Below are 25580 nucleotides of genomic sequence, written 5' to 3'. Positions count from 1 at the left end.
TGGTCCCTTACAAGCATCTCTGGATGGTCTCAAACAATGCTTGTTGGAGTCAAGATGACCATTTCTGTACTTCAGATTCCAGGCCTATCCTGGAGGGATCTAAATTGTCCTCAGTTACTGAGCCCATTCCACCACAGGCCACTAGACAAGCTCTAAGTAATCTAGGGGCCAGATTTTTATGTGTTATGGCTGCATTTAAATTGCTCTCATTGATTTGCCCCAATCTGGAGGCAAATCTCTCTCCAGTGTGGCCCATTCACTGGCATGTTTCCCTGGAATACTAGCCCAGCATGGATGTACCTGGGTCCTATAAGCAGTAAATTGCCCTCATTATTGAATTGGCAATATTTAGGGGCTAAATAAACTGACTTTCACATGAGGAGAGAAACATGGCAGGGCCCTTTGAGTAACACCTACCACTCTTACAGTAATGTTCTGGACACCTCCACCAACAGGGCTTTTCAGGGAAACAAACCAAACTGCACCACATAATGGCTTAAACATTTGATAGATGCAGCAGCAAACCTATCTTATGAAATATGGACCGAAATTTGAGATCAAGCTTGACTTATTTTCCTAAAACAAAATCATACTAGATTAGAATGGTGCCCAAATAGAGAAAGCAAAGTTCTAATTGGATAGTCAGTAGGAATACACTGTACACTAATCAGTGAGACTCCAATCAGTCTGCCAAACATGGAAGCAACAAAATGAAAATAAATGAGATGAGTGAGAGGACTGTTACCTCCATTGCATGGAACTGAGATATTTTTACTTATTTTCTCTTTTAAAATGTAGTTTGAGAAATAAGCATCAACAACAATAACAAACTGGCTGAAGGACATTGTTTGCGTTCTCTAACAGTACAACAAGAGGAGAATCACAGTGATTTTGTTGGCATACATGAAAATCTGGCAGAGTGTAAATATTTCTCAAACATATATATCAAGCTCGCTATAATAAGATCTTTTCTTATATTTTAAATAATCAAGACTGAGTTTGAAAAAAAATTAGTGAGGAAAGTCTCTCAGCCGGGCGCGGTGGCTCACACCTGTAATCCCAGCACTTTGGGAGGCCGAGACGGGTTGATCACGAGGTCAGGAGATCGAGACCATCTTGGCTAACACGGTGAAACCCTGTCTCTACTAAAAATACAAAAAATTAGCCGGGCGTGGTGGTGGGCGCCTGTAGTCCCAGCTACTCTGGAGGCTGAGGCAGGAGAATGGCGTGAACATGGGAGGCGGAGCTTGCAGTGAGCCGAGATCACGCCACTGCACTCCAGCCTGGGCAACAGAGTGAGACTCTGTCTTAAAAAAAAAAAAAAAAAAAAATCTCTCAAATGGAAAAGCACTGAATGCTACAATGATCTAAGCCAACTGCTAGAAGGAAGTTAGAGAAAGCACGATCTGAAAAGGCTAGCATAGAAACATCGGTGGGGAGATGTTGGGGATCAAATAGGCAGTAAGTGTTTAGTCATTGCTCTCAGATAACTACTCCTTCTATCTTGCTTTCTGGGTCGATTGGTCTCTCCCACTGTAGCCTTGTGTGTGCACGTGTGTGTGTGTGTGTGTGTGTGGGGGTGTGTTGCCAGGGAGTCTTTTACAGGTGACTATAAATTCTCATGCTACCGTCATGGCACAGTTGAGCCTTAATGATTTTAAGTTGATGTGATGAAGGCATTCAATATGCCATGGAGAAAAACAACACAATTTTATGAAAATAAAATGCTCTTTTTGATGTCTTATTAAATGCAAAAAAAAAGTTTCATTTGTTATCATCGCCTTCATTCTTAATTCATCTATAACTACACATATTGGAGAGAGGGATTAGGGAAACAATTCCACCTCTTTCAGTCTGGTTTCTTTGTGTCTGTATGTCTCTTCTGTCCATGAGTGGTAGTAGGAAGGGGCATTGGATGTGATATGGTCTGAGGCAGCATCTGAGGAACCAGTGGCTTCCATAATTGCACCTATAGTTTCTACGGGAACCCTCCCAGGCAGTGCGTACATCATCACAAGGTTGACAGCGATCATTCAAGACATTATTTTCCTTTTAACTTACAATCTGACCTCCTATAACTTCTACCTTAGTTTTTCTTTTTATACATAAATGTTATGATAACCCTTCAGTCTCCACCTTTCCAATTAACTGAGAATAGCTTTCCTATCCTCCACCAATCCTATTTCTCTAACCATTCCTCATACGAAAGCTTCCAGATCATTCACCATCCTATAATTCTCGCTGAATATGCTCAAGTCAAAGTCCATTGTTCATATTATCATTATTAAACAGGGACCATTTATTAAGAATATGCCACATCCCAGAAAGTGTTCAAATAAATTATTTGCTTTAATCTTCTCAACAATGCCTTTCGAGGCAAGTATTTTCACCCTCATCTTTCTGTTGAGGAAACCTAGGTTCAGAAACTTTAAGGAAGTTCCTTGAAACCACATGGGTTACCATTAGCCCTCCCCAGTCCGGTGGCTTCAGAGCATTTATCGCATGTGATTGAAACACAGCCCTGAAGGCTGGATCTGTGCAACGCAGGAAACAGGATGGCTCACTGCCTTCTGAAAACCTAACACTATGCTTCCACGGAAACAGCCTGTGATTACAAAATGGTTTTGACAACTGTAACACACTGTTGGTTCACGATGAGTTTGTAATGAACTTAAAGCTAAAGATGAGTTTTACTCAAATTGTTACCAAGGCTGACTGCCCCTCTCGCAAACACATTTCCATTTTGTACTTGATCCCTTTTATCAGAGTAAAGTTTTACCTCCACTCCTGCTAAATGTTAGCTTTCCTGCTTTGCTTCAGCGTCCCACACTGTCCATTTCATAATAAAACTGGAGTCTGACACTTGGGGCATCAATCTCTTTAAATAAGCAATATAGGCTTTAAAGCTCTATATTGCTTAAAAAATAATTGTTCAGCTGTGTTTCTGTGCCTTCGTCAAGTCTTTGATACAGATTCAGTTTCAAGGAGAGCCAACACTGAAGCACACCTTCCCTGGCCTATGCTTCCCCTTCTCTGTTTACCTAGTATGCCCCGTGTGTAGCTCACCAGCCAAACTTTACTTTCCATTGTTTATATAAAAACGCAAGAGCCATTGTAACATGTTTTTTATTTTTCAACTAGCACCTCATTGCCTCCTTGAGAATCACTCTGCTTGATTTACAATACATTTTTCTCATTCAACCAATCGGTTACAAATTAATCCACTGAACTTTACCATGTCCAAATTTCTCCATCTTCTTCACAAAGATGTCAGCCATGAACATGTATTTTCTGATATCAATGTCTGTGGTGAAACTGAAAAAATTCTACCAGCAAAAGTTTTTATATCCCAGAAAAAAGTTGCTCTTAAGAATCTGTCAAATGTATAAAAATAATTTATTATAGAAGAAAATAACTGGCCAAGTTTGCTGTGCCACTCAGAATGTTCACAGTGACATTAAAAGAAAGGTGAGTATAAAATAAAAAATTTGTAACCACAGTGATTATCTGTAATGAATCTGAAGCACAGACATAAATTAAATTTGACAAAATGTTCAACAATACTTGTACCTCGGTCAGCCCTAAGGCATTATCCTCTCTATGTGAAACACTATAAACTTTCTTCTAGACTCTTGGAAGACTCTGATAGCTAGGACTCGAAGACTGCCAGTTTACCCTATTTATTCCATTACATAAATGCAATCAATAGAAAGACTCTCCTCAAAGTTAAGAGGAAAAGTTTCTCTTGACTTGGATCAATTTTTCCAGAAAATGCATCTACACTGAAAAAATACAGTATTTCTCAAGGTTACAAAAGTTCCATAAGTTTCATAGTAAAACCCAGCTAGAAGTATATTACTGGAGCTGTCTATTTCCAGAATTCAGATCTAGATGAGTAATTGGACACACTGGTCTAAGAAATGAAACAAAATCAAAGCCAGAAAAAGGCAAGAAATAGTTTTGTGCACGGTCCTTGGGGATTCCTGCAGCAGCCCATCAATGTTTATAAGGATACTGGATGACTAAATTTTCTATAAATTGGTATACAACAGACTAAATAATTTTTGATGTAAGACTTTATTTTCAAAAACCATATAGACTTTTTTCTATGTTCCTGCAATCTGTAACAATTTAGTAACCTACCTCTCATCCCCATCCTAAATGAATTCAGCGTGAAATGGATTTGAATCTTCTGATCCAAGAAAAACACTGGGTGCATGAGCGCATTATACAAAACATAACAGGAATGATATGGGGGTTGGGAGACAGAGGAAGCAGAGTAAATGGGAACATGGGAAATAGTTGGGCTTGGTATTAGCTGTCATGAGGGACGAGGAAGAGAAATATGTGAGGACACACACGTGTGCACTGCCTGTGCTGCCTGGGACAGTCTCAGCACAAGCCTGAGGAAAGGGTGGACTCTGAAAGCACAGTGGAATGAAGGGGGAGAGGGGCTGGCTTGGAGATGTGTGTGATACCCTGCCCTCTTTATGACAAGGGCAGGAGCTGGAGGCAGGAAGAATGAGCTCTTTGAATGAAGACATCGCATCTGAAACCTTGCTAAAAGTGCAAGCCATTCCATCTTGGTGCACACACAGACCTGCTCATAGAGCCTGAATTCATGCCCTATGTGAATCCTCCCTGATACTCAGAGAACTCAACAATCAGCTGTCTCTGCAGTTCCAGACAGGTTGTGTTCTCAACTGCTAATTTGGTCTTGACAAACATCTCTGACAAAAGGCATTCAACTGCCCTTTCTCTGAGAGGAATCTGTTTTCTTTACAAAGAAAAACAAAGGGTATACCCTTTTACACCGAAACTACAATGCCCACCACAATGTGCCTTTTAAAAATTACTCATTCTCCAAGCAAGAAAAGGTCATGGACATTTTCAAATTATCCCACCACCCCTATGTACAGAATTTGTAAGTTTTCTACCAAGTAACAAGTGACGTGGCCATAAATTATGCAAAAAAGGATAAAATTCATGTAAATAATAGCTCACAGTCAGGATATTAAAGTCTATTTTTAAAGCTTTCAAAATTTTTTTTGTTCCTACCATATTGTTGGATACTTTGTCTTTTAAAAAATATAAGATCCCAGTTTACTTTTGATTGTAACATTTTGGGACATTATACATATTTTTAATCTGATCCCCTGTTACAGACTAGGGAAATAATTTTATATTTAGAGACTGGGTTTGAGTAATTGTCCAGAGTCCTAGAAAAATAAAGAGGCATCTTGTATATTTTATACCAACATTCCCCAGCTCTCAATATCTAGGACAGAGAAGTCTTAAGACACACACTTACCTCTACATCACAGGTATATTCTGATCCATCTAGAAGTATCACTTTGCACTGCATGCTTTTAGGCTTTTTGACAATCTTTAATGGAGACCGAGAGAGTTTACTGCTAGATGATTTCTGAGAAAGTTTATCGTCTTCTAATTGCTGATATTCGAGCTGTTTTGCAGCCCTGGCAGCAAACTCCTGTTCCTTGTCAGTGACCTGTGAAGAGCAAACAATCAACAGTTTTCATTGCAAGATGGGAAATAAATATTGCATTGCTCATGCAATAGCACAAAACTGCTTTCTATTTCATACAGGACAGTTATTGAATTAGGATATTAGGAATAGATATAAATATACAGATATTTATAATATTTGCCTAAATACTGTTTGCCATTTAAATGTATCAATAACGCCTTATTTCATTTTAACTCCAGGATTTACTTTAGAACCACTGAGTTAGCAAATGCTATCAAGATTTCAATAAGCAAACAATGAATAATTGACTCCTGACTTTTTAAAAAGGATTGGATAGTATAGGCCTCTAAAATATACTGTTTAGATTTCATCTTATATGTTCTATTTTCTTAATTCACCAGATCCTTCTATACTCTACAACTTGTTATACAGCTGCCTCATCCCTACATATACAAGATATCTGATAAACTCTAAGACCTGGAGAGCTTCAAGTATTAATCTTTTCAGTACTTTTACAACTGTTAAAATGTTTAATTTAGCTCTCAATCAATTCAATGAAGTCAGCAGAACTGAAATTCATCACAAAGTAATCCCATGTCTGCTTCCCTTCACTGTAATGAACCAGTGTAAGAACATATCAAATCTCTCCAATAGCTTTAATCTGCTTTCAAACCATAACAGACTAGTCCAGGCTAGATATAAAACTGCAGAGGACATCTTAAGTAACAGTAACATTCTCCCGTATACCAATCTCTTTGGAAATGTGCACACAGATCTCCAACTATTCTCTCTGTACATCCATCTTCTACCTATTAAATGGCCACCAATGGTAGTACTACAAATTCGATCCTTGGGCTGCGCCACCACTGCCACTGGTCTGCAAATATGTGCTGACAGTCCAAAGGAAGACATGCACCAGAATTCTGTTTAGGGCTTTGAAATAAGCATGGCATTTCCTTTCCCGTGTACATACTATCAGCCCTTACTTTTCATGGGCTCGAAAAGTAAAAACAATATTGATGGTTTATCATCTTAATTTTTCTATTAGCCTCTACATTTTTATAACACTGATATAATTACAAAGGTATTTGGGTATATTTATTTTGGGTTTTAGGTACAGATCTCTGCTTTATCTTCATTTTCTATCTTGTTTTCCATCCAAAAGATTGCTAATACTGTACTCTCCTCCAATTCTATCTTGCCCAGGATTTCAAGGCAAAGTCTTGAGAACTTCTTAAGAATTGAAAGAGAATCTGCTGAGCTTATGAAAAGAAAGCAACAAAAAACTGAATAACCAATTCTAAAGGCCAAAACAGTTGAGAAGGCAAGTTTTAGCTTAAAAAAAAAAAGTAAATAAACTAAAGAAAACCTGCTCTGGCAACTCAGTCCTACTTTTTTAATCACTGTCTTTCTACAGCAAAGTATTAAAATAGTAAGTGCAAGAAAATCATAAAATTGTCATTAATTTTGGCCTTGAGGTAATTGACAGAGAAGTTTGGTTACTTTGGTATTGTATATCAACAACAATAACATATTCATTAAGTGCTTTATAACTTACACAAATTATGAACATTTAAGTTTTATTTTTGCCTCTTCATAGGCAAAGGTCATTAGAAGCTATTAATACATTTTTATTTATATTTTACCTGAAATCAACATTTTCTATGTAACAGGGAAGATACAATGTCACTTTTCCTTTACTAAAATAAAAATATCTGTATGAGAATAAGCTTCTGGGTTACTTTAAATGTCAATTCCAGAGGCATCTTAAGGCATCAACTTTCAAAGGATAGGCATTGTTTCTGGGAACACTGGAAACATGAACCCAACACTAAGGCCCTTACATACATTTTTTAAAAAAACTTTAAGAACTCAAAAATAGCAGACTAAGTACCTCAAATGAAATGTCAATCATAGTCATATGATGCGTTCTAATTTTAAATATCGGATTTTAGCTAATCCTTAATCTCTTTTAATCCTCACAGCTCTATGGTATGGGTATTATTACCCTCATTTGCATATAAGGAGAGAGAGACACGGGGAGCCTAAGAAACTTTCTTGAGGCATAAATTCAATGGATTTGAATGGAATTCAAATCCAGCCAAACCCATGTTCTAATCATTACTATGTACCAAAATCAGCTTCATTTTACTTCCAACAGATAGCTTCCTAGCCTGAATCAAAGAATTTTGTGGAAGAATCTCAGAAATTATCTTTTCTGAACTCTTCATTTTGTAGACGAAGTGAGGCTTGGGGACTTGCGTGAGTTCTCCGAAGATGGTAAAACAATGACTAGAAGAGACATGACTTCAAGGTCTCTGCCTTTTGCAGCCAGTCATCTCTCCCTCTTAGTGTCATTTCTCTTGTTTTGCATCTGACTGCAGAAGATAAAGAAAGTATATTTAATCATGTCTAGGTATAGATATTCATACTTTTCTATAATTATCTCCCATTTTCATGTTATTTCATTTCAGAGTAAAGAGGAAAGAAGGAAGAAAAAGCAAACATTTACTTTAGTAATTTTAAATGTTTGAAGATTAAAAAAAACAAAATAAACAAAAAGAAAGCCAAACACTATCATCATCATTCCTCCACAAAAAGAAAAGGTAAAAGAAAACCATGATGGCTACAACAGTTCCTTAGGTTTGTCTACTAAGCTGGGATGGGATCTCCCTGCTCTCCATCACAAAGCATCTGAGATGAGACAGAGCAGCTATTTATAGAGTGAAAATAATTGTTATTTATTAATATTGTTTAAAGCAGAACTTGTGACATTCATTTTAAAATGGTGGCACAGAAGCAAGCTGGTTTCCCTCCTCCCATCCCTCCACAGAAAACCTAAAACAAATATACAGCACAAGATTTTCACCAGCAACAACCTGGAACTCAAATATGAGGACGAGACAGATCCTGAGGCCACAGAGAAGTAGAAAAACTCCATGCAGATGGTGTAAGAATTGGACTTCCATAGTCATGATGCCCCTCCCCTTGATTCTGCCCGGCAATAAAAGTGCAGAAAATCTTCCCCCAACTCGTAGAAAAATGATACTGGAAAAGTGAGACTGAGGTGGCCAACCAGCTTTCCCACCTTCCTGGGATTCCCTGCAGGAGACCTGCCCTTGCCTTAACCCATGGGAAGGAAGTGATGTGACTGTCTGAAGGGAGAAATATCCCCAAGGACAGGCGGAGAAAAAGCCGGGAGATGGGACCACCACCCCAGTCCTAGACACTCTGCTCTGTAACTTGGCCAAAGGAGACACTGAATCAGAGTGGCTGTTCAGCAGCACCACACTGGAGAAGGCACATTCCACAGATCCCTTGGGCACAAACTCCTAGTCAGCCATCCCACATTGCCAGGATAATCCCTTTGGGACCTCTCTCATTCAGGACAAGCGGCACTCCCATGCTTACGAGAGCCAAGGTGATCTGGGCTTAAAGTCCACCTAGGGCCAAAGAGGTGGCAGAGGCCTAGCGGTAAAAAATTTCTAAGCAAACATATCCAATAAAAAACAAAACAAGCCAGACAGAGAAAACTGCAATTTAAAACTAATCCTTCTATACAAAGACACAGACACCCACCCACAAGAAACAATAGCAAACAGGACCTCCCCAAAAAGACAAGGGAAAATCCAACCCTACAAGATGGCGATTTGTGAGCTAAGAATTCAAAATACAAATTTTAAGGAAACTCATGAGCTCAAGATAAAAATGAAAAGCAATTCAGAAATTTATCAGATAAATTTGATGAAGAGATTGAAATACTTTTAAGAAATCAAACAGAAATCTCAGAACTGAGAAATACATTTGATAAACTGAAGAACTCATTAGAGGCTCTTAGTAGAATGAACAAAGCAGAGGAAAGATTCAGTGAGCTCAAAGACCAGCTATTTGAAAAGACACAGAGAAAAAAGAAAAAAGAACAAAAAGGAACAGAGTGCATACGAGGTACAGAAAATTACCTCAAAAGACCAAACCTAAGAATTATCGGTATTCAGGAGGCAGCTCAGCAAGAGCAAAGGGTAGAAAGCATATTCAAAGAAATAATCACAGGAAACTTTCCAAAACTCATGAAAGATATAAATATTCAAGTACAGGGAAGTCTGAGAACATCACACAGATTCAACCTAAATAAGAATACCACAAAGCAATAAACTCTCAAAGCTCAAGAACAAAGACAGAACCCTAAAAGCAGCAAGAGAAAAAGAAACAAATAACAGGTAAAGGAGCTCCAAATTGCCTGGTAACAGAATTCTCAACAGAAAATCCACACAGGCCAGGAAAGAGTGGACTGACATTTTTAAAGTGCTCAAAGAAAAAAACTGTCATCTAAGAATACTGCATCCAACAAAATTATCATTCAAATACAAAGGAGAGATCAAATCTTTCCTGAAAGAACAAAAGCAGAGAGAATTCACCACCACCAGACCCATCTTAAAAGAAATGCTAAAGAGAGTTCTACAATCTGAAATAAAAAACCACTAATGTGCAAAAAATAAAAATGAACCTTTCAATGTATCAAACCCAGTGGTAAAATCAAGTACATGGATAAACCCAGAATACTCTATTACTGTACTTACTGTACTTGCAGTGTACAATGTACTACTAGTACTACCACAATCATAACTCTAGTATGAAGCCCAAAAGACAACCTATCAAAAACAATAATACCTACAGCAACCAGTGAAGGGATAGGTAATATTAAAATATGCAAATTGAGACAACTAAGTGAAAATGTAATGGGGATGGAGTTAAAGTATAGAATTGGGGTGTGTGTGTATGTGCGTGCATGTGTGTATGTGTAGTTTTTTTTAACCTTTGTTTCTGTTTTTAAATTTGTGATCTAAGATAAGTTGTCATTTGTTTAAAATAACTTGCTGTATCTATAAGATGTTTCTGGTAAGCCTCATAGTAACCACAACACAAAAACCTATAATAGATCCACTAAAAATAAAAAGCAACATATTAAAACACACTACCAGAGAAAATCACTTAGCCACAAACGAAAACCATGTAAAAAAGAACAAGAGGAGTTTCAACCAGAAACAGGCAGCAAAACAGCAGTAATAAGTCCTTATCAATAACACTGAATGTAAATGGTCTCAATTCTCCAATTAAAAGGCCTAAAGTAGGTAAATGGATATAAAAACAAGAACCAACTATATGTTAGCTTCAAGAAATTTAGTTCACCCACACAGACTGAAAGTAAAAAGGTGGAAAAAAAAACCATTCTATACCACTAGAAGCCAAAAAAAGAGCAGATGTAGCTATACTTATATAAGAGAGACTAACAAATCTAAGACTAAAATGAGAAAAAGCAGGTCACTACATAATGATAAAGGGGACAATTCAGCAAGAAGATAAAACAATTATAAATACCTATGCACCTAACACCAGAGTTCCCAAGTATATAAAACATTCGTAAATCTAAAGGGAGAAACAGACGGCAGTACAATAATGGTAGGGGACTTCAACACTCCACTCTCAGTAATGGACAGAACATCCAGACAGAAAATCAACAAAGAAACAGTGGAGTTAAACTACACACTAGATCTAACAGGCCTAACCAACATTTACACATTTCACCCAGCTGCTGCAGAATACATTCTTTTCATCAGCACATGGAACATTGTCCAGAACAGACCATGTCTTAGGCTATAAAACAAGTCCAAACAAACTCAAAAAAAAAAAAAAAAAAAAAAAAAAACAGAAAAAAGAATCGTATCAAGTATCTTTCCTGACCACAATGGAATAAAACTAGAAATCAGTAAGAGGAACCTCAGAAAATACACAAACACATGGAAATTAAACAACATGCCCTGAATGACCAACGAGTCAGTGAAGAAACTAAGAAATTAAAAAAAAAAATTATCACAAAATTAACACAAGTGAAAATGTAAATACAAGATAAAAAATCTGTGGGCTATAACAAAAGCAGTACTAAGAGGGAAGTGGAGAGCAATAAACGTCTATATCAAAAAAGTAAAAAGCCTTCAAATAAATAACTCAACGATGCACCTCAAGGGACTAGAAAAGCAGGAATGAACCAAACCCCAAATTAGGAAAAAAAGAAATGATGATGATCAGAGCAGAAATAAATGAAATTGAGACCAAAAAAAAAAAAATACAGAAGATCAACAAAACAATGAGTTGGTTTTTTGAACAGATAAACAAAATAGACAAACCTTTAGCTAGACTAAGAAAAAGAGAGAAAATCCAAATAAATAAAATCAGACATGAAAAAGGAGACATAGCAACTGGGACCTAAGAAATATGAAGACTCATTAGCGACTATTATGAACAACTATATGGCAACAGATTGGAAAACCCAGAAGAAACGGATAAATTTCTAGACACATACAACTCACCAAGAATGAACTATGAAGAAACAGAAAACCTCAACAAAATAGTCATGAGTAATGAGATCAAAGCTATAATAAAAAGTCTTCTATCAAAAAAAGCCCAAGACCTGAAGGCTTCATTTGAATTCTATCAAACATGTAAAGAAAACTAATACTGATCCTACTTAAACTCTTCAAAAAAAAAATTGAAGAGGAGGGAATACTTCCAAATTCATGCTACAAGGTCAATATTACTCTGATACCAAAAGCAGACAAAGATACAACAAAAACAAAACCTACAGGCCAATATCACTGATGAACATTAATGCAAAAATCCTCAGTGAAATACTAGCAAACCGAATTCAACAATACATTAAAAAGGGGACTGAAAAGATCATTCACCATGATTAAATGTGATTCATCCTAGGGATGCAGATGGTTAAACATACAAAAATCAATAAACATGATACATCACATTAACAGAATCAAGAACAAAAACCATATGATTATTTCAATAGATGTCAAAAAAGCATCTGATAAAATTCAACATGTCTTTATGATTAAAAATCCTCATCAAAATCAGTATAGAAGAACATACCCCGAAATAATACATGCCATATATGAAAAACCCAAATTAGCATTGTATTGAATTGCGAAAAACTGAAGGCCTTTCCTCTAAGGACTAGAACAAGTAAAGGATGCCCACTTTCAGTATTATACAACATAATACTGGAAGTCCTGGCTGGCACAATTGGGCAAAAGAAAGAAATAAAGGGCATCCAAACTGAAAAGGAAGAAGTCAACTTAGTCTTGTTCACAGAAGACATAATTTTATACCTAGAAAACCCTAAAGACTCCACCAAAAAACTGTGAGAACTGATAGATGAATTCAGTGAAATTGCAGAATTTATCAACATACAAAAATCAGTAGTGTTTAAATTTGTCAATGGTGACCTATCTGAAAAAGATATCAAGAAGCAATCCTATTTACAATAGCTACAAAATATAAAATACCTAGGAAGCAATCTAACCAAAGAAGTGAAAGATTGATGTAAGGAAAACTATAAAACTCTGATGAAAGAAATTGAAGAGAATGCAAAAAATGGAAAGATATTCCATGCTCATGGATTAGAAGACTTAATACTGTTAAAATGGCAATACTACCCAAAGTAATTTACAAATTCAATGGAATCCGTAACAAAATACCTATGACACTCTTCACAGAATTAGAAAAAATGTCCTCAAATTTACATGGAACTACAAAAGACCCCGAATAGCCAAAGTCATCCTGACTAAAAAGAACAAAGCTGGAGGTATCATACTACCTGACTTCAAAATTTACTACAAAGCTATAATAATCAAAACAGCATGGTACTGGCATAGAAATAGATACATAAACCAATGGAACAGAATAGAGAATCCAGATATAAATCCTCACATACAGCCAACTCATCTTTGACAAAGGTGCCAAGAACATTCAATAGGGAACAGTCTTTTCAGTAAAGGGTGTAGGGAAAACTGGATAACTGTATGAGACCAATGAAATTAGACCCCTATTTCTCACCATCCACAGAAATCAAATAAAAATGGATTAAAGAATTAAAAACGTAAGACCTGTAACTATGAAACCACTAGAAGAAAACACTGAGGAAATGCTCCAGGAGGTTGGTCTGAGCAAAGTTTTTTTTTGTGTATAAGACTTCAAAAGCATAGGTAATCAAAACAAAAATAGACAAATGGGATTACATCCAGCCAAAAAACTACTGCACCACAAAGGAAAAAATTAACAAAGAGCTTACAGGATAGTAGAAAAAATTTGCAAAGTGTCTACCTGACAAGGGATTATTAACCACAATATCTAAGGAACTCGAACAACTCAATAGCAAGAGAAATGAGATTTAAAAATTGACAAAAGATCTGAACAGATATTTCTCAAAAGAAGACATACAAATGGCCAACAGGTATTTGAAAAACTGCTCAATATCACTAATTATCAGAGAAATGCAAATCAAGACCACAACTGAGATATCATCTCACCCCAGTTAAAATGGCATATATCAAAAAGACAGGCAGTAATAGATGCTGGCAAGGATGTGGGGAAAGGAGAATCCTCATAAACTGCTAGTGGAAATGTAAATTTGTACAGCCACTGTGAAAAACAGTATGGAGGTTCCTCGAAAACTAAAAATAGAATTATCATATGATCCAGCAATTCCATTACTGGATATATGTCCAAAAGAAAGGAAATCAATATATAGAAAAGCCATCTGCACTCCAGTGTTTACTGCAGCACTATTCATAGCAGCCAAAATATGAAATCAACCTAAGTGCCCATCAACAGAAGAATGAATTTTTAGAAAGTGGTATATACACCCAATGAAATATTATTCAGCCATAAAAAAGGAATGAAATCTTGTCATCTGCACCAACATGGATGGAACTACAGGCTGTTACGTTAAGTGAAATAAGCCAAGCACCAAAAGACAAATACTGCATCTCCTCACTCATATGTGGGGGCTAAAATGGAATCTCATGAAGATGGGGAGTAGAATGGTGATTACCTGAGGCTGGGAAGGATAGGGAGGATGGTAGGGAGGAGGAGTGATGAAGGGAATTTTTAAAAAATATACATACATATAAAACATAATATATATACATTTTTATATAAAAATATAAATGTACTTATTACCACTGAACTGTACACTTAAAAAAGATAGTAAGTTTTATTTGTATATTTTACCTCAAATTTTTTTTTTTTTTGAGACAGAGTCTTGCTCTGTCGCCCAGTCTGGAGTGCAGTGGTGTAATCTTGGCTCACTGAAACCTCCACTTCCTGGGTTCAAGTGATTCTCGTGCCTCAGCCTCCCTAACAGCTGGGATTACAGACGTGCACCACCACACTCAGCTAATTTTTGTATTGGGCCAGGCTGTCTCAAACTCCTGACCTCAGGTGATCCGCCCTCCTAGGCCTCCCAAAAGTCCTGGGATTACAGGCGTGAGCCACTGAGCCCGGCCTCAAATTTTTAATAAGTATAAAATTGAAAAAAAAAAAGGCAAACCTGCAAATACTCTAGGTAAAGAAATAAAATAATCAGGTTGCAAATATATAGTTTAATGCTGTGACTTCCAAAGATTTTCACTAATATGCTGATTATATCTCTTATCTCAACATCTTAGAATTTCTAGTTTGAAACACTTCTGACATATAAGAGGCCAATCACTTGTGGGGACTCCAGATTGCTTTACCACATACAAATCGGCACTCTAAAACATTTTGATTCCAAGTTTGAAGTTTTAAGACAAAAGACATTTAAATATGGACTTACTCAAGGCCCGTATGTAAAACCATACTTTAAAACTTTTAAAAGTAATGCATTATTCCTGACTACTCAAACATGTACAGGGAAAAAGGGTTGAAAATGTAGATGTGTATAGGGAGGGAAAGACCTACCTGAAGATCCACTAAAAAACCATGGAATACTATGCAGCTATAAAAAAGGATGAGTTCATGTCCTTTTCAGGACATGGATGGAAACCATCATTCTTAGCAAACTAACACAGGAACAGAAAACCAAACACCGCATGTTCTCACTCATAAGTGGGAGTCGAACAATGAGAACACATGGACATAGGGAGGGGAACATCACACACTGGGGCCTGTCGGGGACTGGGGGGCTAGGGGAGGGATAGCATTAGGAGAAATACCTAATGTAGATGATGGATTGATGGGTGCAGCAAACCACCATGGCACGTGTATACCTATGTAACAAACCTGCACGTTCTGCACATGTGTCCCAGAGCTTAAAGTATAATAATAATGATGATGATAATAATAATAATAATAATAATAAAAGCAGATCTGCAATATTAGGGCCAGGGTGATGCCTGGGGAAATGCAAACTCACTCTAGCCCTTAGACTTGAAAGAAAAAGCAACCACAAGCATAATTAAAGCTCTCAGTTTGGTGTCTATCTTTCCTCTAAATCCAGATAGGACCAATAATCTCCAGTCTGGACTTCAGTGAGTTTCAGTGTTTTAATTAAAAGAAGGAGTTACCAGGCAAGGTTGTGGAATGTCATTCACTGAAAGCCTTAAAATAGCATACATTTTCATCTGCCTGGGGCTAGAAGGGGAACAGCAGATGACCCCTCATAGCTGCCTCTAGGGCTAAGAGACCAAGGTTAAAGCCGATCCTGGAGCAGCTCAGCAAACACTGCGTCATTAATTTTCTGGCCTGGGCTCACCTCCCTCCGCACCGGGGTGCTGTGCGCTGCAGCGGCGGCGAACTGCTCCAGGGCCTGCTGCTGCTCCTCGTTGGGCGGCTCCGGCACGGGCGCCCCCGCGCGCCCCTGCGCCCCCGCCGCCTCCTGGGGCTCGGCCTCCTGGTCCGGCTTGGATTCCGAGTCTGATCCAGATTCGGTCGTCATGGTTGATTGTTCTGCAAGCAGAAAAAAAGGGAAGAGCAGGTCACTCCCTGCAACTACCTTCCCTCTGCAAGAAAACTAGGATGCTCACCGTGAACGGCTCAAGAGAACCACAGAGAGGGAGATGCTACCAAACCCCATCCTATTCCACACACTGGACAGATGACTTGTCAACTTCACCACTAAGATGGGTGCCCACCAGGCACTCAAAACTAACATTTATCTAGGAGGAAAAGTTGATCTGTAATGATCACAGGCTTTATTCCTATTAGATTTTTGCCACAACGGATTGTTAAATGACATTAAAGAAATATCATAATAATTAAATATCTTACATTCAATTAAAAAAATTTGCTGTATCACCTGCACATATATTTCAATCCCTTGAAAGGATGATTTAATAACGGAAGCAGACATTCTTTCTCATTTCCCTCCCCCTTCCTATCTCTACACAGGGGCCCTCCCAACCCCCTGAATCTACAGATACTTCAAGGAACAAATGCCTTTCCCATGTGATTTCTCTTAATCCAGTTATCCCTCTTTGAGTTAGCAACTGAGCTACAACAGCAGCTTCTTCAGGGACTCGGGATCTGTCCCACTGGCCATAGCTGCAGGGGCACAGGCAGGATCACCTCTCCTTCCCTCCCAAGTTAATTCTCGTCTTCTTCCTGGCTTCCCCCTATTTCCATTGAGTGTTGAAAGGTAAATTTATCTCATATCTCATAGGGAACTCAAACAACAGATCTTAATATATAATAATCTGCTGATACATCCTTTAAAAAGACCTTCTAAAATATGAACATCTTCCCAAAGATTGCAAGTCAAGATGTTTCAGGATTTCGTGCCTCAGTTTCCACATGTGCCAAATGAGGACACTGAACGTGATAATACCTAAATAACTTATTTCTTGCTATTACATTTTTCTCCTACTAATAAGATATGCCACAATGTTTTTAAAGCAGATTTTTGCTCTAAGCAGCAAGAGAGCTGCTATTACGCCAAGTAGATCCCATGTCATTTTAAGCAATTACTTACCTTAGGTATATGGAGTAAGTATCTCAAGTACAAATATCTCATTATTGTCATACAATTTCCCTTCCTAATTATAATTTTATAGTAAACGTATGAGCAAAAGGACTAGTGTAGTGCTTTAAGCAAATTATATAATTGGTATAATACAGAATTGTGCAAAAATAAAACTAGTAACTCTTAGTTCCTATCTTCACAATATATATAAAAATATGTTTAATAATTTGAAGAAGAAGGCAGTATCACAAATACCAATCTAGGTTATAAACTAAATGCTATATCTGGGTTTTCTATTTAGGGTTACTTTCACAATCACCAGATATTCTTTCTGTTGAATAAAAGAGACATATCAATTTGGCATGTGCTTAGTTGCCCAAAGCATATGTAAATATCGAGTCTGAATACAGAGAAAGGTAGTGATGCAAATAAAATGAACAGACTTTCTTTTTTCCTGTTATAATACATTTTAGATTTTCAAGCAGATCTTAAAAGTAAATATTATACTCTCTTTTGTATGCTTATCCCGGAAAGTGGCATAAATATATAGAGAAAACAGTAGAGGAGGAGGAAAGGTTGTGGAGGGCTGCAGAATTCAGAGCTTCTGATCAAACTCCATCTTTTGGAAGGGAAAGAATGAGCTTTAATAGTCAATTCAACCCACCAAACACTTACTGAGTACCAAATATAAGCCAAGCACTGCTTGTGGTTTAGAAACAGAGATTCATCTGTTGTAACCACTACCCCCCATCTCAAGGAGCTCCTAGTCTGTGCCGGAAATATGCTCTCTGGAATCCATTTTCTTCATCTTCTTTTGGTAACTAAGCTTTCAGATTTAGCAGCTGCCCCTTCACCCAGCCTGAGACTACAATGAGCTGTGGCTGTGGATTAAGACTGGACCAAGGAGACAACAGAAGAAAAATGCACTCAATGTTTAGGTCATCTTCATAAAGACAAAGCCACTTGCCCTAGATTTCCCTTTCCCACTGGCTGGATGTGCAGGTCTTAAACCCAGTCCTGGACATGTCACATTCAGGGGAATGACAGAGCCACCCCTTCCAGCATGGGTCTCTGGATGACCTCATGGACCATGACCCACCTACTCTGGACAGTGACGTAAGGCAGAAATCAACAACTTTAGCTTGTGTTCATTTGCTCAGGAAATTGCTTATTCTATTTCCTGAGCAAATGAATATCCCATGATTTTAGTGTTATCAGCCTAGTCGGGAAACCGTTTTGCATCTGCTTTTGTCTTAAATCCAGGACCATCACCAAAGCAGAGAGCCAGCAGTACACAAGCTAAATAAAAATGTAAAATGGATAGAGCCCAACAACCACCTACCAACAATCTAAAGAATAAAATAATGTACCATTACCATCTATGACTATACCATATAATACCTTACCTGTTGTATATCACACAACTCACAGCAGCTCATACCTCAAAATCATCTACTATGCCCTTGTCATATATTTCCTAGGTATATTAATTTTCCAGCACTATAGGCATAATAAATGCAAATCGTTGCCATTTTGGCCACTTTTAATAAAATAAAACTGTCAAGGCTACTGAGAGATAGAGTAATAAAACTTTGAAATGTACGTCTTTTTTAATGCTGGAATCTCACTAGAATCAATATCTAATTCCACATTTCTCAAAGGACATAAGCTCTTACTATTCCTACAAATAAACCAGTATGGATGGCCTAGATCAGCAAATTCTATTTCAAAACTTGTTTCCTCTTCCCCACCCATATACCAATGTAAGCAAGCAATAACCTGATTTTTAATGGCAAACTAATATCAACATCTAAATACAATATGTCTGGCTGGGTGCAGTGGCTTACACCTGTAATCCCAGGACTTTGGGAGGCCGAGGCGGGTGGATCACTTGAGGCAAGGAGTTCAGGACCAGCCTGAACAACATGGTGAAACCCTGTCTCTACTAAAAATACAAAAATTAACCAGGCGTGGTGGTGCTTGCCTGTAATCCTAGCTACTAGTAAGGCTGAGGCACAAGAATTGCTTGAACCTAGGAGGCAGAATTTGCAGTTAGCCGAGATTGCACCACTGCACTCCAGCCTTGGTGACACAGAGAGACTCTGTCTCAAAAAAATAAATACAATACAATATAATATGCCTAACTTTAACTCATTATTTTAATAAGCTTTTAGTGTTCTCCTTCACTCTTAAACCCAAATGCCAAAACATTTCTTTTAAACTAGATTTTCAAGATATTTACATTGCTTTGGTTCTTCTTTTTCTTATACTCATTCCTTGCTTTCTAGGATGGTGCTGCCATTTAAAATCACAGCTTTCCCTTTCCAACTAACTAAAGACTATTGTTTTCCAAGGTTCCCTTCTCTTCTGATAGGTTCACTTTGCACCAAACTATCTGCCAATTATTTGGGTTACTGGAAGCAAACATCATCACTTGAAATCCCAAACAGAAAGTGAGACAAAATGTATTTATGCTTAGTTTTGACTGAAACTGTCCTTTCCTTATACTAAATTTACCTTACAATTGTGTTTTGCTCAGGCTTTAAAGGTTTGGATTCCTGGAAACTCCAAATCCTAAAAGTTGGGGTAAGGACATTCATAAGTATGCTAGGCAGATGGCAACGAGTCCTTAATTTTTTTTAAAGAAACGTAAATCATATTTCAATATCCCTCTCTCAGGAATATATTTATTAAATGAACACCAAAAGAAATGGTAATGAGCTTCAAAGGACGCATGTGCAGGTGTGAATGAAATCATCTTCACAATCCCCAATCTAATTCACCTATAAAAAGACGGTCATTGCCATGCATTTTGGGCTTTGTTCCTTTTCAGCTCTAATTTTTAATTCCACAGAAGCAAGAAAAAAAAGTCAGTTAATCCTCATCTTTTCCACTTTTAGAAGTGGCAGCTCTAAAATCTCCGTCTCCTAACTAAATGACTGCTAAATTAGTTTCTGTATTCAAATTTATCTACCTCTCTTGCTGACATAAAAATTCAGTGGCATTTTATGAAAAGACACAAACTAAAGATTTAGTGAAGGAAAATGCTTAATATAAATTTCTGTCATTTATGTGTAAGACAGGATTCCTACAGAATAACAAAGCATTTCATAAAAGAAAATGTCTTCATACCATTTACCTGTCTAACGAGGATATAGGACTCAAATGGACAAACTTTTTAACATCAACCTTTTTTTCTTTTATATTTCAAGTGTAAATTTATAGGAGAAGTGGGTCTTACTTAACATAAGTATTTGTGACTATAGAGTACTATCCACCAGTCTGCTAAAAACCATCAGTTGCTAGCAAGCTAGAAGACAGTAATATTCTTTGGCCCTTCTACTGAATTTTTTCTATTTGCATGAAAAAAAAATGCCCTAGTATCATCCATCCAAAAAGAAAATCCCAAAAAGAAACCAAAACAACCTGCTGTTGGTCTCACTCTCCACTCTCCTACTCCCTCTAGTAGGGCCCTACCTCTCTACTTTTCTGTGGTGCCAAGCTTCTGGAAGGAATTTTCTTCTCATGCTGTCACCACATCCTCCCACTCACTCACACTTCAGTATATTCCTCATAATTCTAGTAACTTCGCTAAGGTGACCATGACCTCCCCACAAGCCAATCAATCCTAGGTGGCATCCCTCCTCATCTTTCAGTTCTCCAGGTTTGACACCCTCTTGGTTTCCTTCTATATTTTCTGGCTACTCTTCCTCATTTCCACTTGTCTCTGCATATCCCATTTCTCATATTCTATTTCTAAACTTCACAATTCTTTACAAATCCATCTCACTCTTTAAATTCTCTTTCTTGGAGAGCTCATCCACTTCATTTCAAATACAATGACAATTCCAAATTTTGTGACCTCTCACTGAGCTTCAGATCCATAAATACAATTCTTCTTCTCACTTCTTTACCTGGATATCTCAGAAGCACCTAAAACTGAACATTTTTCCATCCAAACCTTTGATCTCTGCACCACCCCCTGCCTGCTGCCAACCCCCCAATCTGCTTGACTCCTGTCCTCCCCATTGCAGCAGGTGGCCTCCATCTGTCCAGAGGCTCATGCTGGGACTGGGACAGCACTTCCCTCCCTATGCCTAACTCCAATCCACCTCACTCTTGGCAATATCACCTCCTGAGTTGTGTTTAAAGAAACAGTAGAAGAGGCTGGGTGCAGTGGCTCACGCCTGTAATCCCAACACTTTGGGAGGCCAAGTCGGGTGGATCCTCTGAGGTCAGGAGTTCGAGACCAGCCTGGCCAACATGGCGAAACCCTATCTCTACTAAAAGTACAAAAATTAGCTGTGTATGCGGTGGGCACCTGTAACCCCACCTACTCGGGAGGCTGAGGCAGGAGAATCGCTTGAACCAGGGAGGTAGAGGTTGCAGTGAGCTGAGATGATGCCGTTGCAGTGAGCTGAGATGATGCCATTGCACTCCAGCCTGGGTGACAAGAGTGAAACTCCATCCACCCTCCCCCCACAAAAAAAAGAAACAGTAAAAGAAAGAATGGAAAAAGGTCTAGGTAGAGGATTCCAATCAAGCAAAAGCAGAACAGCATGGAGGATTGCATGCACTTATTTGCATGAGGTTACATGGTCTGATGTAGCAGGAAGGAAGGGGTGCGTGAGAGTGATGAGAGGTGAGGAAAAGGGATTGAGAGCGAGACGGACACAGGCAGGTCCTGCAAGGCCACCTGACCCTCGCTAAGGAGACATCATCTTGTTACTCAGGGATCATCTGGCAGACATGGGAACCTCAGAAAGCATAACTGGGCTTCTCCATTGTTTCAGCTCAAAGCTAGGCCAAACTCAGAGACCACACAGGCCCTGAAGGGGCAGCGGGGACAAGTTACTCCTCAAAGTACAAAATGGTAAAATTCAGGACTGGTCATTATTAAATATCTTCAAAAAGTTGACAATAAAGGGTTGAGATGCAGGGACAATTCTGATGGTTTGTAAAAAACAAGCTTTTGGGCCATGCTAAGTTCAAATCTTGAAGGCCAATACACCAGCTCCTGTGGAGCTGACTGACTTTTTAAGATTATGTAAGAAGCAGAAAGTCAGGATTTTTATGAAGACATAATAATTCAAAAATTAATTTCACAATGGCCACTGTAAATCTGCAAAGGGTTACCAAGATTCATCAATATGGAGACAAAGATTTCATAACAGCATTGCACATTTAAAAATCAGTATTGGAAACTTAAAAAAAAAAAAAAAAAACTGAATGAAACAATAGTAAGGCCACAGGCCCCAGTCCCCTGCTTCAAGGAATGCACATTCAGACAGGTCAAGAAGCAAGCCAAGCACCATGCCCAGGGTGTGAGAACACAGCCCAGAGAGGGGGCTTTAACCAAGTCTGTGGGGACAGAAAGGATTTTCACAGGAAAGAACACTTGTCTGATTAAAAAAAAAAAAATCACTAACTTTCAGTCTCAAGACAACAAGTTTTAAACTTTAGACACAAACATCACAGGCTGCTTCAGAAAGATAGAAGGGAAATCAGGAATAAATAAGAGCGCAGGGAGGCACTGCGAAGGGGCAGGAAAAGTGGGTTCCGCGCCCAACTCTGCCATATGCTCTGTGACCTTAACAGAACATGGCTTCCCTTTCTGTTCTAAAATTCCAAAATTCTAGGATTCCTGAGAACCAAAGACACTGTTATATTCACAGCAAGAAATCTAAAGAAATGTTGCGAAGTGAAGACAGATACTACCTGATCCTACTGACAAGGCCCAAGGGCATAAAGCTCTGAGGGCAGGCAGCCGCCAGCCCTGTAGCAAGCACAGACCTCTCCCACCACTGTGTGGGTCAGGCTGAAGACTTCATTAACTATTTGAGTCTATAAAGGTTTTATTTAGTTCACTGAAGCAATACTTTACACAGATAACCTGAAAAAGTTGAAAAAAACACTTAATAGATTGGGAAAACCTGGTTTATCTGCAGTAAGCTTTTAGCTTTTAAGTTCAAAAATGTTTACATCTTCTATGCGTGAGCAGAAAAATCAACAAATAGTTTAGAATATATATATATAGATATGGTGACTATGGAAGCATCCACCTTACCACTACATGTTCATGTTTCCAAATCCAACTGGTACCAAATGCCAGCGCATAAATTTGCCTATGCTTCTGAAACACCAAGAATCTTTGGTTGATCCCACATGTACCCAAACACATTTTAATAAGCAAAGGAAGCAGCTGATGCCCCTACTCAAGGAAGGGGACCTATGTTAGCAGAGAACTTTAATAGAGTTCAGTGACAGTATTAATAGGAGAGGCAGGGTTCCCCTGGGGGCAAAACTACTTGCAAATTAAGTCTATTGAGGGAGTGGCAGAAGAACCAATTCAAATTCTGTTCTAGGATCTCTGCACTGTGAACACTCTGTCAAAAGCAAGGAAGTTCCCAGACTAGGATTCCTGAACTTCAGAGGTTCAGAAAAGGAGGCCTGATGATCTGAGATTTCGTTTTGCTATTTTAAAGGAAAGTGTACATTCAGCAGTGACATGGCTGTACACACTGACAAGGCTTTTTTGCTTTATGTTGGAAACGTATCAATTAACTTAGAAATACTGGCTACATCATTGCTTCATTCATTAATACATTCCTTTAACAAACATTTCCTGAACAGCTGTTTTGAGGCCCAGGGATACATCAGATAAAGATGAACAAGGTCTCTGCTCTAGTGGAGCCTACATTCTAATTGGAGGAGGAAAAGAAATAAAAAGTGTCAGAGATAGATGCTGTTAAATAACCCACTTAAAGGAAATAGCTGGCTGCTCTAGACTGGATGGTTAGGGAAGGCTTCTCCAAGAAGGAAAAATTTAACCAGTGTTGAAATATCAAGAAGAATCTGCCATATGCAGATACGCACAGCGGCGATAAAGCCTGTGAGGAAGATGATTGCCCAGGCTTGGGCAAGGAATGAAAAGAAGGCCAGGGTAGCTGGAATGCAGGGGGTGTGAGGAAGAGGGGTACAAGATAAGGTAGATATGAGGAGGGGTCAGATCCCATGGGTTTGCAGAGCTGGATTTTATTTTAAATGCAGTGGAGCATTCTGAGGTGAGGAATGATAGGGTCTTATGGATGCTTTTAAAAGGTCATTCTGGCTTCTGAGTGCAGGTGCAAGTAGGAGCAGGGGACCCAGTGACTAGGGGATGGCAACAGTCCAGGTGAGGGAAAATGCCAGAGCAAGGTAGCAGGTGAGGGAATGAAGGTAGGTGGTGCCTGTCCAGCACCCATCAGAAGCTCTCACTGCAGCTTTGGTGAGAGATGAGAAATGTACGAAGCTGGTAGGACAAAGCTCCCACAAATGTTAGGTCTCTTAAAACACAGGGATCCCTAGTGGCAAAAATATTGTTTCCAATAGGCCCTAAGGCAGGGAGACTACCAACAAACAAGCGTCAAGTTTCAACAATTATTCTTCTAGACTGGATGCTCCATCACCTTTAACACAGGAAATCATTCGTGAACCCGATATCATCAGCAATACTTCTAAAAATCATCCAGTTCAGGTGAAAAGTAATGCCTACCTTCATTTATAATGGATATATTCCTGTGGTTTAAGTGACAGCTCCATTCTTCCAAAAAAGCAAATTTAAAACAGATTAACATGAAGAAGTTTGGCCTCTTGAGTAGAGAATGTGCTTCTAGACTTCATCTGAGAACCCAACTAATGGATAAATGACATCTGCACTTACACATTTGTTTCGACATAATCTGGCAGAGAATTTTAGTCTCCATGAAATTTTAACGTGACTATCACTGATGCTGTCATTATCAGAAACTTGCTATTAAAGTTTCTATGTGGTCTATACAAGAATTCTGTTAGTGCTATTAGTCTACACGTGAATCCTGCCTTGCCCTGGGTTGGACTTAGAACCACCTCACTAAGCACAGGGCAGTGTTTCCCAGAACATACTTACACTTTTTCACTTGACAAGCATTTTCACATATTGTTCTAAACATGGCAGAAATACTTGTTCCCAAGATACAAAACTGCTAAAAAAGATTTTTCCAGGAGTTAACACAAATATTTCAATTGAGCTTCCTGATAGCTGTGCTTATAGCAGTTCATTAGTGTTCCCTATCATTAAAATGGAGTTCAGACGGCCGGGCGCGGTGGCTCACGCTTGTAATTCCAGCACTTTGGGAGGCTGAGGCGGGTGGATCACCTGAGGTAAGAAGTTCAAGATTAGCCTGGCCAACATGGTGAAACCCCGTCTCTACTAAAAATACAAATATCACCTGGGCGTGGTCACGGGCACCTGTAATCTCAGCTACTTGGGAGGCTAAGTAATGA

The 25580-nt window shown here is 38.5% G+C and overlaps 1 protein-coding gene across 42 annotated transcripts in view; it reads right to left on the bottom strand.

Moving 5' to 3' along the window:
- The window catches only part of EPB41L3 (erythrocyte membrane protein band 4.1 like 3), a 237705-nt gene that overhangs the window by 79764 nt on the left and 132361 nt on the right, over positions 1-25580 (bottom strand). For 39 of the 42 annotated variants that reach the window (XM_055368462.1, XM_055368490.1, XM_063699430.1 and 36 more), the window contains 2 exons: positions 16071-16264; positions 5312-5509 (listed from right to left, as the gene is read on the bottom strand). In XM_055368462.1, the coding sequence (XP_055224437.1) occupies positions 5312-5509; positions 16071-16253 (381 nt within the window). In that variant the 5' untranslated portion in view covers positions 16254-16264. Of the gene's footprint in view, positions 1-5311; positions 5510-16070; positions 16265-25580 lie in introns of those variants that run through there. The other 3 variants (XM_055368493.2, XM_055368471.2, XM_055368494.2) reach the window with 1 other exon arrangement.

Source organism: Gorilla gorilla, chromosome 17 (assembly GCF_029281585.2).
Source record: "Gorilla gorilla gorilla isolate KB3781 chromosome 17, NHGRI_mGorGor1-v2.1_pri, whole genome shotgun sequence".
Taxonomy (NCBI): Eukaryota; Metazoa; Chordata; class Mammalia; order Primates; family Hominidae; genus Gorilla; species Gorilla gorilla.
Note: the sequence above shows the minus strand (reverse complement) of the source record. Positions and strands in the feature narration are given on the sequence as shown.